The sequence below is a fragment of the Scardinius erythrophthalmus genome (genome assembly GCF_964197995.2).
Source record: "Scardinius erythrophthalmus genome assembly, chromosome: 14".
Lineage (NCBI taxonomy): Eukaryota > Metazoa > Chordata > Actinopteri > Cypriniformes > Leuciscidae > Scardinius > Scardinius erythrophthalmus.
Genome location: NC_138234.1, coordinates 7289768 through 7306505, shown reverse-complemented (window position 1 = coordinate 7306505; position 16738 = coordinate 7289768). Strand labels below are relative to the sequence as shown.

The 16738-nt window shown below is 35.4% G+C and overlaps 1 protein-coding gene across 2 annotated transcripts; it reads right to left on the bottom strand.

Moving 5' to 3' along the window:
* Window positions 1–9837: 9837 nt before the first annotated feature.
* Window positions 9838–14738, bottom strand: LOC308701769 (GTPase IMAP family member 9-like). 2 transcript variants are annotated; one of them, XM_081384199.1, is made up of 3 exons: window positions 14609–14738; window positions 13530–13638; window positions 9838–10778 (listed from the first exon to the last, which is right to left on the bottom strand). In XM_081384199.1, the coding sequence occupies exons 2-3, from the start codon at window positions 13540–13542 to the stop codon at window positions 9910–9912; spliced, it is 882 nt and encodes a 293-aa protein (XP_081240325.1). In that variant the 5' UTR covers window positions 13543–13638; window positions 14609–14738; the 3' UTR covers window positions 9838–9909. The 2 variants fall into 2 exon arrangements, with proteins under 2 accessions (XP_081240325.1, XP_081240324.1); XM_081384198.1 differs by lacking the exons at window positions 13530–13638; window positions 14609–14738 and adding an exon at window positions 11110–11252.
* Between the last annotated feature and the right edge of the window lie 2000 nt (window positions 14739–16738).

Genomic DNA, 16738 nt, shown 5'->3' with positions numbered 1-16738 from the left:
TCATGAAAGTATTTCCATTTTGGATAAAAAAAGCCACTTGAAGTTTAATTAACAAATGAGTAGAAGCCATGACATATAATTAGCTAAAACACTTTTATTTAACACACACACATTAACACATACACAGGGTCTTGGGTTCCCAGACAAGTGAAGGTTTGGTCTGTTCATTCAATCCCAGTGATACCAGTGTCAGTGCAACTGACACATTCAATCTAAAAAATATAATAAAATGACATTTACAACAAACCTGTATTATTACAATTTGTTTCAAAACAAAGTGAAAATAAAAGTGTACATGGACTTTGTCTGGTGTACATGGACTATGTCTGGTGTACATGGATATTTGTTGGCACAAATCACCTTCTTTGGAAAAGAATGAAGGTTAGATTAGCTACACTGTAAATGATTTCTGTTGTTTTCACAGCATTATACTGTTTTTCTCAACAGTTTCTTGCTGTATAACCTATGTACAGTATGTTACTGTAGATTTTGTTGCTTTCACAGTATTATTGTGTATTTTCAACAGTTATGTACTGTGCACACAGTTGACAGTATTTTACTGTAGATTTTCAATGCATTCTGGGAAATTATTAGTTACTGTAAAGCTAAATACAGCAGTGCAAGTGGCCGCGAAAAACACCACACACAATTCCACAAGTAAAATTGCTAGCTTGTTAACATTATCCTTACATAAAACATTTGCAGGACTGGTTGACCATTAACAGTCTTCATTTCTGTCAGTGGGGGGCATGAGAGCGCATTTGAATGAGTTTTTCTGTTGTGTCAGTGCATCAGAGCTGTCGTTTCTGCCGACCTGGAACTTCGTCATATGGTAAGTAATAAATCTTAATATTTAGGCTATATGCATGGATTCTAGAAAAGTTAAAGTTAAAGTTTAAAGTTATTTAGAGAATGGCTGACCACGAGTTCGATATTTATTCTCAACATTTTACTATAAGCTGTGTACAATATGATAGGTTTCAATGTAGTTTGGAACATGTTACTGTAAATTTAAATACAGTAGTACGAAATGACCGCGAAAAATAACCACAAGCTACCATTTTATGAATCTTCAGTTCCCTGAGTAACTTTGAGAGCGCAGCGCAGGCCTTTGCATCCCGTCGCTGTGTCGGTCGGCGAAGTGTTCGCCATAAATATCTGGTTAGTGATGAATATTTATATGTTTTTATGCAAACTAAGTAGTGGCAGGTTAACGTTAGTTTAGAAGAACTGCCCGCGGCTTCTGACTTAACGTTACAGGCGTTAAAGAACATAAGCGGATTTCCTTTATGTTGATAGCTAGCCTACTTGATTAATAAATGTGATTTTATAAACATAGATTGCATATGTAGCCTCTTATAAGGTCAGAATGATCTAATAATTTTGTTATTTACCATTTTAAGTCGGTGGAAGCGCCTGCGCGTTTATTATTTTACATATCATACGGTTGGGAATTGAAAATCGATCAATGTATCCTGAAATTGGATACCCAAGGATTCGGATTCTTGTTATAAAATTACATTTTCGATTCCTCTTATTGATTTATTCGCGCTTATTTTCGGCTAAATCAGAATTTTCTTTTACACGTCTGTGAGGACCTGACCTGGCGATCTGCCAGGACCTTGTGCAGTTACCTCAGTCAGTGTTCATTCCATAGACAGTATGGTTCATTCATACACTTTTGTTACAAATTGATTTCTTTTAGAAACACCAATGGCTTTTTAGTGATGGTTTAGAGCTTATATCCCCTATTGTGATGTGACTTATTACAGATTATGCTACATATTGTGATCACTCTTGATTCAGTTGGAAAATATATATATATTTTTTTTGTATTTACAGGTTTCTTGTCAGGATAAATCCTGAAAATTCGAAATGAACATCATAGTTCCAGGTGAGCAGAAAGAGTGGGAAGGTTGTTCGGAAGAAGACCATGGCCTTGAATCCACACGTTGCATCCTACATCAGGGACATTGCAGAATATGATTGGCAAAATCATTAAGGTAAGAGTAATATTAGGGATGTGCTGTGGAGCCCATATCTGTAGAAATGATTTGTGTCTGAATCTGTATTTAGAAAAATCCAGAAAGGGTGGAAATGACTTAAACCATACATTTTTCAAATTGATAGTCTGTTTTAAAATGTAATTATGTTCCCTTCACAGTTTCCATTTAACAAATATGCCTTGTATAAGTCAAATAATTTGTATTTTTATATTATAATTGTAAAATCTCTTTAAATAAGTTTTAATTAAAACATGAAATGGTAAAAATAGGGTTGAGTGATATGGTCAAAATCATCTTGATAAAATGTTTCATATCAGTTAGTATTGATAATTATTACAATCAATATCAAATATTTATTTAAGTTTTAAATGTTCTCAAACATAAATTAAATAATGAAGACAACAGGTAAAGTAAAAATATAATGAAATATAATAGGGGTGGGAATCTTTTTGATTCAACGATTCGATTCAAATCGATTCTTTGGGTCACGATTTGATTCAAAAGCGGTACTTTTGAAATTGGGATTTCTCTTTTGAATCAAATTTCAATTTGATATATGCATTGAATAGATTTAAAATCTATGATCAAATCTAAAATCAAATCTATGCATATATCTAAATGAAATTTGATTCAAAATCGAGAATCGAACACAAGACAAATGATCAGCAGCTACTGTTAGTCCTTATCGATTGGGAGTTATTTAGTTTAAATTATACACACCTCATATCTGCGTTAATTTAATCTATCCCGCTGCCACTCAGCATTCACATTCACCTCTCACGGCGTGAACTCACGCACGTCTTTTTCATCATTAAAATTAGTAAGCATTAAGTCGACAGACATATCTATGAAAGGAACTGACTATCGTAAGCATCGTAAGCCTAAATTGATCATAGAGACCATTGGTGGTAATTGTCTATAATCAATTTAAAGTTACAATGCTTTGGGGAAACGCAGCCCTGATCAGTGGCCAATTGTTTGGAGTCAGAAATATAGAATACGGGCCATTGCCTTCTCAATATTTATTACTTCAGCTTCTGATACAAGACATGTTCATTCTCTTTTATAGGCGGGTATTTGTTCGTTACCACAGAAAACCGTTTGCGTATCCATGTTGAACGTGTTTCTTCAATGTAAAAACTGAAGTAGCCTACCTAAGCTATTTTCTGTGAATGTGCGAGACTTCCGGTTCATTAGCCGCTATATGGAAATAATGAGATGAATAACAAAATGCTGTAAATGATAAAAATATTTGTTTAATTAATTGAAATTAATTGTTGTTTACAATTATGACAAATTCAATACATCAAAATATCAAGAAGCATAACAAGTTTTTTTGTACTGCTAGAAATAACTGTAAGCGGATGACACCGGAAGCCAGACACATTTCATTTATAAATGGCTGTACCCACTCCTCCGTGAAAAATAATGTGGATACCATAGGCAAAACAAATTCTTCTAAAAAGGTGTTGATAATGTGAGTTAGTTTTTTTTTTTATTATTATTTGTATGTTTTGCCTCTGATTGATTTGTGCTTATCATTCCCTGCAGGATTATCAGAAGTGCTGTCTCTCTTCTTCCACTTGACACCATCACTACCCTCCTCACCTGGGGCCTCATGTATCAATCTTGCGTACGCACAAAAACTTTGCGTACGGCAGCTTTCACGCTCACGGTCGTATGTACTAACAGTGAAATTAACGCGAGAATGTGCGTTCCTCCACGCCAATTTCATGTCTGGCGTACGTATATTTCTCACTGTTTTTGTCCGTTGGCGACTCTTACAGGCAATGAAGTGAAGTTGCAAACATTACACAACTAATTGTTCTACAAGTCTATCGCACCACCACCTGTGGGAAACATTGCTATTAATTTGCAATTTATAAAATAAATGACATATATTGTCACACGAGCCTTATGAAAATATTCTATCAATTATGGAATTAAGTAAGAACATATAAAAGCATATTATGCAAAATGATACAACCCTTATTCTATGGCAGCTTTGGTTTTAATGTCCACCTTTATATCAGACCATTTCTTTTTAAGGTAATTTAGAGTAGACTGTGTACAGTTGAGACACCTTAAATAACTTGCTTAAATAACAAGTTGTATTTTTGCTGTGCACGTGCGTATTAGTGTCCTCTTTGATCGTGGGAAATTTGAACAACGGACACATCTCCGATCCGAAGAAATCGGAAAAACTTTTTTTTTCTAAGATATGACGTTCACTTCACCATGCGCTCTCCACAATGACTAGCTTATTATCCTTATGTGACTGTTAAACGTAACTGGTATCACCACAAACGTTATTCTGTGCCCTAAAAACGGGCATATTTCATGGTATTGTGTCATGCAAGGTAATTGCAAAATCTAGAGAAATGTGCGAGGTGGCCAGCGGGGTATAGTTGAGACACACATGTACCAACTGTACCCCCGATAGAGTTCTAAAACACACTGTTTAGTTGTTCAGCCAGCAATCATGTAACCAGCATAGGACGCAAATGAAAATACAATTTGATATGTGTGATATTTAAACTGTGTATTATAAATAAATATTGTTACATATCTTGTTCCTGCTTTATACATTTTAACCAGTGCTAATTTAAATAAAATGAATGAATATAAATGGATGAATAAACAAAAATGTTGCCCAGTTGTTATTTTCTTTTCTATTTGTCTTTATTTTTTATATTTACCATGAATGGTTAGTTACCTTCACGACATTAGAAATGGGTCCCTCAACTGTACCATGCACTGTCTCAAGTGTACCACATATGGGTACAGTTGAGACAAAGTTGAGACAAAAAGCACCTTATATTTAAAATAAAAACTACTTGTGGGTATTATTGATTGATAATATCTTAGTCTACAAGCTAATGTAATCATGTGGCGTGTCATGTGGAAATTCACTTCTTTTCAATGTCTATTTTTGTGTGAAAAATCAAAACGCAAAAAGTGTCTCAACTGTACTCAGTCTACTCTACAGTACGACGATCCCACCGCATTGACGGCATCAGCCAAACTCTCCCACTCATATTTTTTTCCTTTTGTTATTAATTCCGGAGGACAAAGTTCCAAACTTTTTTTTTTTTTTTTCGTTTCTACCTCCGATAGTAGCACCTCCAATTCACTTTCTGTAAAGTTTCATTTCTTGCCGTCATTTTCTTACTGTTTTCTTTTGCCAAAGTGGACTCATTACCATATTTAAATTAGTTTAATTAAGGGAGGAGACTGGGTGGGGCGTTGTGCTCGTGCATGTGCGCTCAAATTTACATAAATTGGGATGTACAAAGAGAATATGCGTGGGATCCTTCGTACGCAGAGATTCATACATCTGGATTTTTTTGTGCGTACGCACATTTACAGCTTTGTCCGTACGCAATGTTTTAGTATGAATTCAACGCAAGTCTTTGTACATGAGGCCCCTGGCCTTCATCCTCACCTGTCTTGCTTTCTTTCTAAGTTTCTTTTTTACCTGTTCAGGATCATTTTTGCATGAATTGAAATACATTAATTCTTCACTGATCTTAATTATTAAATATATATTGTTCATTAATCTTCTTTTAAAACAGATTTTTATTGTTGTATTATATTACATTATTATTACTAATGTATTGTTTAAAAATACACAATAAACCTTGTTGTGCAGTTAAATCTTCAATTGTTATTTTTTTCTATTTCCCATTAACAGTTAAAATAATATTCCTACAGATTTTCTACATATTCTACAGGTAACACAGTAGCACTATAAAAGTAAATAAAATAACATTTCATAACTGTATAATACTATACAGTATTATTAAAAATCAACAGTGTAATACTGTGCTTTAATGTGGTAAAAATTACAGTAAAATAATGTATTTAATTTTACAGTATGCTTAACAGTACTCTATTTAGTGTTACAGTAATTTTACTGTTGAATGAAATACAGCAACTACTGGATAATTGTTGCCAGTAAGTTACTGTTAATTTGACAATAAATTTTTTACAGTGTAGACATTATAGGGTTATCACACAGGCTAGAAAAACTAAGAAATAATCAAGAGATTTTTATTGTTTCAGTTTGTGTCAGATGTGAAGGAAGAGAGTTCACATGTGTGCAGACATTCCTACTGTTAGACTTTTCTGTAAATTCTACAGTTATTTACTTTAAATCCCCCAGTATTAAACTGCTATTTCTCTTTACAGTAAATAACTGTGATTCCCATTGCATCATGGGAATTTTCTGTGACGTCTAACACCACATACAGAGACTTACTGTTTTTTTTTTAAATTTGCTGTATACTACTGTATTTTTCTAACACCAGAGACTTACTAGGTGTTTCTCAATGTCAAGGATACTTCCTTGGCAGGACTGGTCCTTCCAAGTCACTTCCTTCAGAGGCTAGGCGAGGCTCCTCTTTAGCATTCGGAGAACACGTAAATGGAACAGGCTAGCAAGTGCACGTCATTACGTCAGTGAAAATGAAAAACAGAGCGTTGCTATGGACGCAGTTCTGTTCACTCAGGCAATATAATCGTTTTTAAATGAATAAACTCCTTTTTAATCATATTGATTATTTGACTGTCAAGTGTGTTTAAACAGTGCGGGTCAATTTGATCCATAACATAATGGATGTAATTATTTTTTAAAACAAATGTTTGGTAACGTAAATATATTTACATTTGAAAGCATATTGACCCGTTAGCTCCGACTCCGTTAACGTCAACAACATTTGAATTTTTTGAACAAGATAGCAAAGCTGCGCGCATAGGATTGTGGGTAATTTGAGAGCGCGAAGAGCGCGAAGGCTACACATATGCATCCTTTCCTGTATATGGGATATTTTTCGAACGAAGGACTCAGTCCTTGGTGGAAATTCTGAGGATCCTCGACATTGGAACAGTCCTTAGACGGATGTCGATGACGTAGCATCCTCGAAATTCTGGCTTCCGAGGATCCTTCCTTGACATTGAGAAACGCCTAGTGTATAATAACTGTTCCCATTGCATCATGGGAATTTTCTGTGACGTCTAACACCACATACAGAGACTTACTGTATTTTTTTTTTATTTGCTGTATACTACTGTATTTGTCTAACACCAGAGACTTACTGTATTTTTTAAATTTGCTGTATACTACGTACTGTATTTGACATAATGGCCTCTCTGGCTGGCACCATTCCATCATGCTTTTTACTTCCTAATTTTTGCCTTACACCGCGAGTCTACAACGCTAGTCAGAGACTGTCTATATTGGACACAGTGAAGCGACCGGGCCGGACCATTAATGCAAAATGTAAACCTGTTTGTCCCTTGCCAGAAATAGCGCGAGCGGTTGGACTCGGAGTAACGTTACCGTCCGTATAGGCTACGTCAGAAATAGAACGGCGCATCACTAACACAGTCTGGGATTTTTCGTGTCTCACCGGAGCATCCAGTGTAATATCACTGGGACTGTCTTTTGCTGGACCGCGCCGTTCTTGTCTGGCCCGGGGAAGAGACGGAATTCACTTCACCGAGAGAGACCAGCAAGCAAGGTAAAACAAACATTCTGTGTGTGTTGACAGGATGTGCCCAGTTTAACCTGTTACTCGTCAACATGGCGGTAACGAACTTTACCACAGTAAACTGCGCTAACGTTTCATTTTACAGACTTTGTTGTCGAGTTAAAGTACGCCAACGAGCAATGCTTAGTTTACATTAACAATAAATTAACTATCTGAAATTCTGTTTTGGTTGTAGATAATGTTGGCCTACTGATGAGAAAATAACATTGTATGTTAGTTTTATTTGGCTATCTGCAACCTTTCTAGCCATAACATTTTATAGTTTTTTTTTTAATGGAATTTAATATTTACTTCCATTTTTGTATGTGTTTAAAGGCAACTGCAACAAAGCGCCAATTCGCGCCTGTGACTATAGCAAGATTCCGGAGATAAGTTAACGTTAGGCCATTTGTAAAATATATTTTGACATAAGTTTGCTGAAATGATTAGCAATTTGTGATAAGTGCTTTAGAGCCACTGGCGCAGACTAGGTAGCATACAATATCTTATAAAATATCTATAAAATTGGCTAACTTTATATCAAATAAGTGACCTTTGCATCATGTCTAACTTTATTTTTATTACACAGCAAATGAACCAATCAGAAGATGGACCATTTTCTATGTTCAGTCTCATCAGATTAAATGTATCCAGGTAAGCATTGCAGTAAAACTCTCACTAATTCATTCATAGCAAATCTAGCATTTTAAACTACTTAAGTTTATATTTTTGCATTATTTTGATATTTTATTAGGCAGAAGACTCTACCATTGCAGTCCCACCTGAACAGGAAGGTCCTAACATCAGCGCACAGGTGGGTTAACTACTATAGGAAGGAGAACGATCATCACACAGTGATTTCTTGCATGTGTCTTACTGTATATTTGTCTTAGACAGGGACCCCTTCACTGCAGATGAGCTGAAATGGGCTAAATCATCGATGTCAGTCTTTCTCTCTATGGATCTCAGCATTTTTGGACAGAATTTAGGGTTTGTAAGTATTAAAATTTAATCTGGAATAATTTAATTTAGTTCAGTTGAAATGTTTGAATATGCTATTGCCAAAGCTGTTTACAAATATATATTCTTAAGTTATTGTAAACATAATAATAAAAATGGAGGTTAAAAATTACAGTATAGTGTTGGAACCGGGCTCTCCTCTGAAAGACTGAGTACATTTGTCTTTGTGGACACGCATGCAGATCAGGGAACATTCATTCATTTCATTTATTCGCAAGGTGGACAAAAACATTGTGTTGACTTTTTAAAGATTATTTTGATGATGATTTTTACTTGTAGAAGTAGAAGTAGAATGAGGGGTAGACAGTCAGACATTGATAATAATAAGAAATGTTTCTTGAGAATCAAATAGACTTCAAAAACATTAAGACACTTAAATACTTTTTTGGCCACCAGTGTACATGAATCCAACACATTTTTGTAAATAAGTGAAATGATTTTGAAGGTGGGGTTATGTGTCTTGTATTGTGAAAAGAACTGTTTTGTCCTGTGTTGGACATTTCCTTTTTGACTGCTTAAAATTGTATTTATATTCTGCAGTTTTATGAATGTAATGGTTGATATTTCATTATAATACTTGAATAAGCTAAACAACCAATGACTCTACATTCATTTTGTCAAATGCTAGCATTTTGTTTATGGTTTTATGTATGATTTTAACAATGTGTGCAGTGAAGGACATCACATAATGTGTTAATTTAACACGTTTACACATCTTTGTGCTAACCTTTCTGACATATTTACTTTGTTACAATCATTAACACAATGAATGAGTTAAACTTAACACAAAAAATGTTGTCCCTAAACTCACCCATTAATGTGTAAAAATTTCACACATCATTTCCAGCATGTATATTTTGTGATATATATGAAATGTTTTAAATAAAAAAATTATATTTTTGTAATAACTTTGTCTAATTGGTTTGTATGTTAGTATTTATGTAGGATAAAAAAAAAACAGTGTTGCCAGTAAGTTACTGTAAAAAAAACCTTGAAAAGTCTAACAGTGTACTAGTTTGCCTGCTCTTAGCAATGAAACTATGAAGTAAAAGCATGTGAGAAATTACAAATCATTTACATTTAAACATTTAGCAGTCACTTTTATCCAAAGCGCCTTATGAGGAGAGCAATAGAAGCATGACAGCAAGATGCAGGTGATGTGACCCTTCCCAGTTTACTCTAATGCTGTATATGTAATGTTTTATGTATTTCTATATAAAATAGATAAAGAATAGAAAATTAGATATTGAAGAGAAAAAAGAAAAGAAAGTGTTAATTAATGGATGGCATTTAATGTCTATTATATTATATTCTGTTCTATTTATTTATTTATTTCCAAAGAAATGTGACATTTAAAGTATTGTGCATCGTGTACTTTCACTGTCTGGTTTGTTGCTTTCCTTTGGTTCTTCTCTCTCAGTCTCTTGTCTTTGTTTCTCTTCTTGTAGTTTTCTCTCTTCTATCTCTGCTCTGATTCTCTCCTCTGTCTCCTTTCTCACTCTCTCAATCTCCTCTTGTCTTTGTTTCTCCTCTTGTTGTTTTCTGTCCTCTTCATCTCTCTGTCTCTGTTCTTCTTCCTCTCGTCTGATTCTCTGAGCATCTTCAAGCATCTGATTACTGTAGTGTCCTCCTCCATTCTGCTCGATCATTGTGTCAATCTTCTGCAGTAGATCGTTCACCTGATCTCTGTTATCCTGATCTCTATTGTTGAACACGTGATATCTGCCTCCACACTCCTGAACTAGATCTCTTAATTTACAGTTCTCCTCAATGAGTTCCTCTATGGTCTCTCCTTCCATCTGATCTCCATGTGTGAAGAGAATGATGGAGTATTTTGCTACTTCTTCACCAAACAATCGCTCAATGATCTGAGGAATCTGCTGCTCATGTACAGTGAATCTCATAATCACACGAAACACAATGACAAAAGCGTGCGGTCCAGGACTGGATATATCAACACTTCTCACTATCTCTTTCATAATCTCTTCATGTTTAATGTGTGTGTCGAATAATCCAGGAGTATCAACAACAGACACAGATCTGCCTGAAACATTGGCGTGAGCATCTGAACATTCACTAGTGACTGAAATTGTATTAAGTTCAGACCTGAACTCTTTGTGTCCCAGTATTGTGTTCCCAGCTGCACTTTTCCCAACACCAGTTTTCCCCAGAAGAACAATCCGTCTGGATGAGAGATTGTCACCAGGAATACTTTTTGACACTGCATGAAAAAAAGTAAACAGAACACAGCATCACTTTTGTATTTTGACACATAGACTACTTTTACCATTTAATTCTGTAGCCTAGAATTAAGCAACAACATTATGAAAGAGAAAATTATAATAATATTCATAGAGCAATTTACCATGCAACCCTGTTTTTGGGGTGTCTCTCTTATCTTACACAGACATTTTATATCAAGTCACTAATGGGCTGAAGAGTTGAATCCGGCATGTTTCATCAACATACTGATGAAGTATAGTTAAAGGTAGGGTATGGGATTTGCAAAACGGCCGGCAGATTTTGAAAATACACAACTCAAATGGTCCTACCTTCTTTCCTCCAACGCTGGCCCTGACTCCACCCATTCAAAGAACATGGACGCGCAATCATGCACGAGCAAAAACTCAGAAACTCAGAGAGCGAGCCATGCTAGCGTAGGTTGGAGTTTTTGCCTGACGTCATCATTTACCTGCTAACACGTCAACATGGCACAACATTCAACAGTAAGTTGCACCAGATATTATAAACATTCTTGCACTTACTGTGACTGGGTCACGAGCTTTGAGTATGCGCAGGAAGGGGTCACGCACGCGAGGGGGATGGGGGGAGGGGGCAATGGTACGACCGTTTGATTGACGCACTTACTGTCCAATGATTCTAGGTGGTCTTGGAAAGATTGGCTGGAGTTTTTCGAGTCCTGCCCGTTCCACAGATGATTAAATTGCTTAATTTTCATTTCAGTGCTTCTCAGTGGCTGTAAGTGGGTTAGGAATAGGATTTCAAGTGATTTTGAAAAAAATGGACAAAAAAGAGAATCACATACCCCACCTTTAAGTTTATCATGAGAATCACAGCACAATTCATACTTTTACGTTCTAATACTCCTAACAATAATTTAAAGGATTAAACGTGATCACAGGGTAGCCTACTTAATTAAACCATCAAACTGGGAAGCAGAGCCGGCCCGGGTTCTGTTGGTGCCCTAGGCGAAATTTTATTTTTATCCTCCCCCCACAAGTCGACACCTTGCACCCTAAAATCTAACATCTACTGACACCTAACATCTGCTGGTAGATGTCAGGTAGCAAGTTAGCTAGTTAGTTTATTTAGGCTCTTATACCTATCAAATGTCAAATAACACTGCATAGTTCTCACTGCATAAATGTAAAAAAATAAATAAAATAAAAATAAAAATAATCCTAATTAAAATCCCCAAAATTGTGAGTGAGGGATTATTATTATTATTATTTTATTAATATTAATGGCACAGACAGTAGTAGGTTTATTGGCTGCTGTCACTTTAATGTTTTGAGCGGTGCGTCCCACATGTGGATGTTCAGTGACGTCACATAACTGCCAGATTCAAACGGTGGTTTCGCGCGTTGGCTGGCGCTGAGCCAGAGGCGGACGAGCACCATATCACAACTATGCAGTGTTTTCAACCACATAATCCTTATTTTAGGTTTCAGACATTTAATACACATAATCACTATAGTAAAACAATAGGCCTACATTTGGAGTTTGTAAAATAGGCTACACGCTGATGTCTAAATAACAATCTATTCAAATACAATTTTCCGACGTCTTTTATTTATATGAGACTCACATAGTGGAAGTTCGCTATTAAAGCGTAGCCTACTCTATTCTTCTTCCAGTCCGCTGGCCACTTACTTGCATGTAGCCTATATTGAGGAGAAACTGATGAATTCACGTGCTGTAAATCCGACTGACAGGACTATTTGAAACAAACATGGCAGCGCCCTATAGCCAATACAACCAGAATTACGGAAAAAATGGGACTTTAAAAAAAAAAAATTTGAATAAAATGAAAAACACTTTCAAATCACACGAGACAATATTTTATTCAGAATAGAACCTCTTCTACAGTCCTCTCCGAAGGAAAGTGGATAACACCTCATTACACGGTGTGCTTTGGGGCGCACGATCTCCGGCGAGCACATATCTCAAGTGTCCACCAGGAAACCTATGGCTCTGGGATACCGGAAGGATCTAGAATGGTAAGATCGAACCGATTACTCAACAAACACCAGAAGCCAGTCTTGAGAAGCTGGTTCCACTAATATAATTGTTGGCAGTGTGGAAGCTACTGCCAAATTTTTCTCGTTGGGTCCTGCAACCTATCGAAAAGGGTTATCAAGTACATTTCGGGTCTTGCCCGCCCACACTGTAAAACCCAACAAGTTAACTCAACTCAAACCGATTGAGGAAACTGATTGCGGCAAACCATTTAAGTTTAAAAATAAATACATATGAGTATTGTGAACTTATAAATATTGATGACTCAGTATATATAAGTTCACAATACTCATTTATTTTTAAACTTAAATTGTTTGCCGCAATCAGTTTCCTCAATCAGTTTGAGTTGAGTTAACTTGTTGGGTTTTACAGTGCAGGTTTATGGGGTTCCTACCCACCATTGTGGGCCCCGAGCAGGTTCTGGTACTGGATCTGCTGGGGAAAGGGGCGATAGATTTATTTGGCCTATACTGCATGCGCGATCACACACACACACACACACACACACACACACACACACACACACACACACACACACACACACACACACACACACACTTAGGGGGTTTCGGGTTGGCATGCACACCCGAGAAAATATTGATTTCTCTGATCTACATTTTTAGACATTTGAAGGCCAAAAAAAAAAAAAGAAAAAAAAAAGATAAGAAATAGTTTTAAAACCATCAGCGGGCAGTAGATTATTTGTCAATACCTGATGTCCCCATCTCCGTCACTCTTTCCTTTTCTCTTAGTCACCTTGTCTTGCTCTGTCTCTTCCCCTCCAAAAGCTCAACTTTTACTGATAGCCTTTTCATTTTCATCTGTGTCAGTGAAGAAAATAAACATAGGGTATGATATTTAGCCTTTTTTTTATTAATCATTAGACAAGTTAATTTACAGAAGGCTATGAACGCTGGATAATTCTATATTTTTAACACAGGGTCAGTTGTAACACTGTGGTTTGACAAATTAGACAAAATTTGGCTACCATGTAGCCTATCAAATTTTGAGAAATTTGGATGGATGGATAGATAGATAGATAGATAGATAGATAGATGATAGATAGATAGATAGATAGATAGATAGATAGATAGATAGATAGATAGATAGATAGATGATAGATAGATAGATAGATAGATAGATAGATAGATAGATAGATAGATAGATAGATAGATAGATAGATAGATAGATAGATGAGATTGAGAGTTCAACTTTGTACAATCAAACCAAAAATTATTCAGACACCAGATATTAATTTTTATTTTTTTAGTGGGTGCCTCATATATTATAGTTCATGTATGTAACTGAGGATAGCAAAATAAAGTAAACTGTGACATATTATACTACAAAATTCTTCATACAGGACTACCTTTAAAATGTATAGAAATTTGGGACCAAAAATTATCTTAAGTGTTTTTCTTTAAGCCTTTTTACACACAGACTGAACGAAATGAAGCATTGCTTGGTAATTGGTTGAGCTAAACTGGTATTATCTTGTGTAGTTAAATTTAACAGCTGACAGATATTTAACATCATTCATTTGTGAGACAGTCTAACAGAAGGGTGGACAAAACTAATGAAATACCAGTTCTTGTCATATCTTATTACCATTTTCTTTGGAGAGACAAAAACATTCCCTTAACCCTCTCCAAACCTGCTAGGTTTGTGTCTTACCGAGACCTCTAAAGTTGATTGCTTACATAGCTCGTGCTGTTGTAAATTTAACATACACATTTCCAGGGCAAAATATATTTGTTAAACAAATACAGATTTATTAAACGTCACACTTACTCAGAATCACACAAGACCGAGGAGGTAAAATGCATTCCGTCATCAGTGAGCTTCAACAAAATGTCGGAAATATCATTTTACTTTCGCTTTAAACCGTCATGTAACCGATATAAGCTGAGACCTCAAGGGCTGCGTTCCCGGAGGCTTGAAGGCTACATAGCCTACAGTACGTCATCAAGTCGGTCTTTTTAAGTTATTTTATTTAATGGCTTAAGTTTTAAAAACACATCCTTTCTGCCATATGAAGAGGCCTGCTGCATCTGTTAAATTCAAGATTAAACAAGAAATGTTTGTAATTATTATTTTAATTATTTATTTTATTTTTACTATGCTAATTTAATTTAATTTTCATATTTTTCATGTTGAAAAAAATATTTTATAAAATGGGTTGACATTGCCAATAAAAAAAATTCTAAACAATTCAAGTTTTTACTGTTGGGTTACTTTTGAAACATTTGATGAAACTGAAATATAAAACGGAAATGTAAAGTAACGTTTTTTTTTTTTTTTTTTTTTTTTGCAAAGATAAAGGCCAAAATATGTTTGCAGTTACATGTTCACAAGGTCATACTCAGGTATATTTAGCCTAATAAAAAACAAAGAGTAACACAAAAAATCTAGCTTGTATATTGTTGTTACTTTCGTCCCAACTGACGGGGTCGAAAGTAACATGAGCAGTCTTAAGTTCAAAGTGAAATTATACTGAAGTCATTCTACATTTTTACAAAATACCACCTGGTAATGATAGACCACACTTGTGTGAGTGACTGACCACAGCAAAAAATATGTCTCTGTCTAAAACATCATCTTTTAAAATTATGTTTTTCTGAAAAATGGTTTCACCCCTGCTCTCCCCTATAATTAAACGTTTGGAATTGCTTTTCAATTGCTTTTTCTTTATGTCACTTAACAGTAGCACCTTTCACACATGCAGACAGTCTTAAATGGTAAAATATAGCTGCGAGCAGCGATTACGGGCCCAAGCCGGTGGCACCGCAACCCCGGTGCCTTTAGGGTGGTGGTGCCGCCGGCTTTGGCCCTTCATCGCTGCTCGCAGCTATATATATATATATATATATATACATATATACATATATACATATATATATATATATATATATATATATATATATATATATATATATATATATATATATATACATATATATATATATATATATTTATTCATTCATTCATTCATTTTTTTTATTATTATTATTATTATTTTTTTTATTATTCAGATTTTAAGATACACTCAAAATATTCCACAACAAATCCTTTAAATTTAATGTAAAAGTAAAAATGAAAGTAAGAAGTGTTGGGCTCACGTAACCCTCTCATCAGAATCAAAATGTTTCAACATTTGCGATGTATTTGGATGCTAAACTATTCTTTATTATAGGCTTTGTTCTTCACTCGTGTTCCAATATTGATGGAAAAAATCATCCTCTTCACATGCGCAAAAATTTGCTTGGAAACATCACAGTGGAGCGAGCGGTGCTTACTGTGAATGTACGAATTGTACTACTGACTATTTAGAGCAGTGTAATTTTTATATGTTAGGTTGACTATTTTATTATTATATTTTATTAAGGCTATAATGAACAGGCTGCGATGTCAAGATTGTAATGCTGGAGTGTGTGTGTGTGTGTGTGTGTGTGTGTGTGTTCATGTTTTTCTATCCCGGTGGGGACTTTAACCTGAATGCACACAGACTCATGGGGACTCGTGTCACAGTGGGGACCTAAATAGAGGTCCCCATGGGTAAACAAGATTATAAATCATACAGAATGAGTTTTTTTGGAAATGTAAAAATGCAGAAAGTTTTATGGGATAGGTAGGTTTAGGGGTAGGGTTAGTGTGAGGAGATAGAATATACAGTTTGTTCAGTATAAAAACCATTAAGTCCATGGAGAGTACCCACAAAGATAGTAAACCGTGTGTGTGTGTGTGTGTGTGTGGCGTGGGCGCGATTGAACAGTAGACACATAAAAACATACTCCGTCATTATACAGGACGACATTCAAACTGCAAAGTGTTAACTTATATTTGTGTACAGTTGCAATAAAACACAAAATTGTGCTTTTGTAAAATAATTTCAAGCAATCCACCCCCCGAAAGGCGCTAATT

Bases quoted from the DNA above. Each gene is read 5' to 3' on its own strand.
- LOC308701769 (XM_081384198.1), bottom strand. From the start codon at position 11,170: ATGATTGCGCGTCCATGTTCTTTGAATGGGTGGAGTCAGGGCCAGCGT. The intron at 10,779-11,109 runs GTAGGACCATTT...TTTTTCATGCAG, and splicing joins CCAGCGTTGGAGGAAAGAAG to TGTCAAAAAGTATTCCTGGT.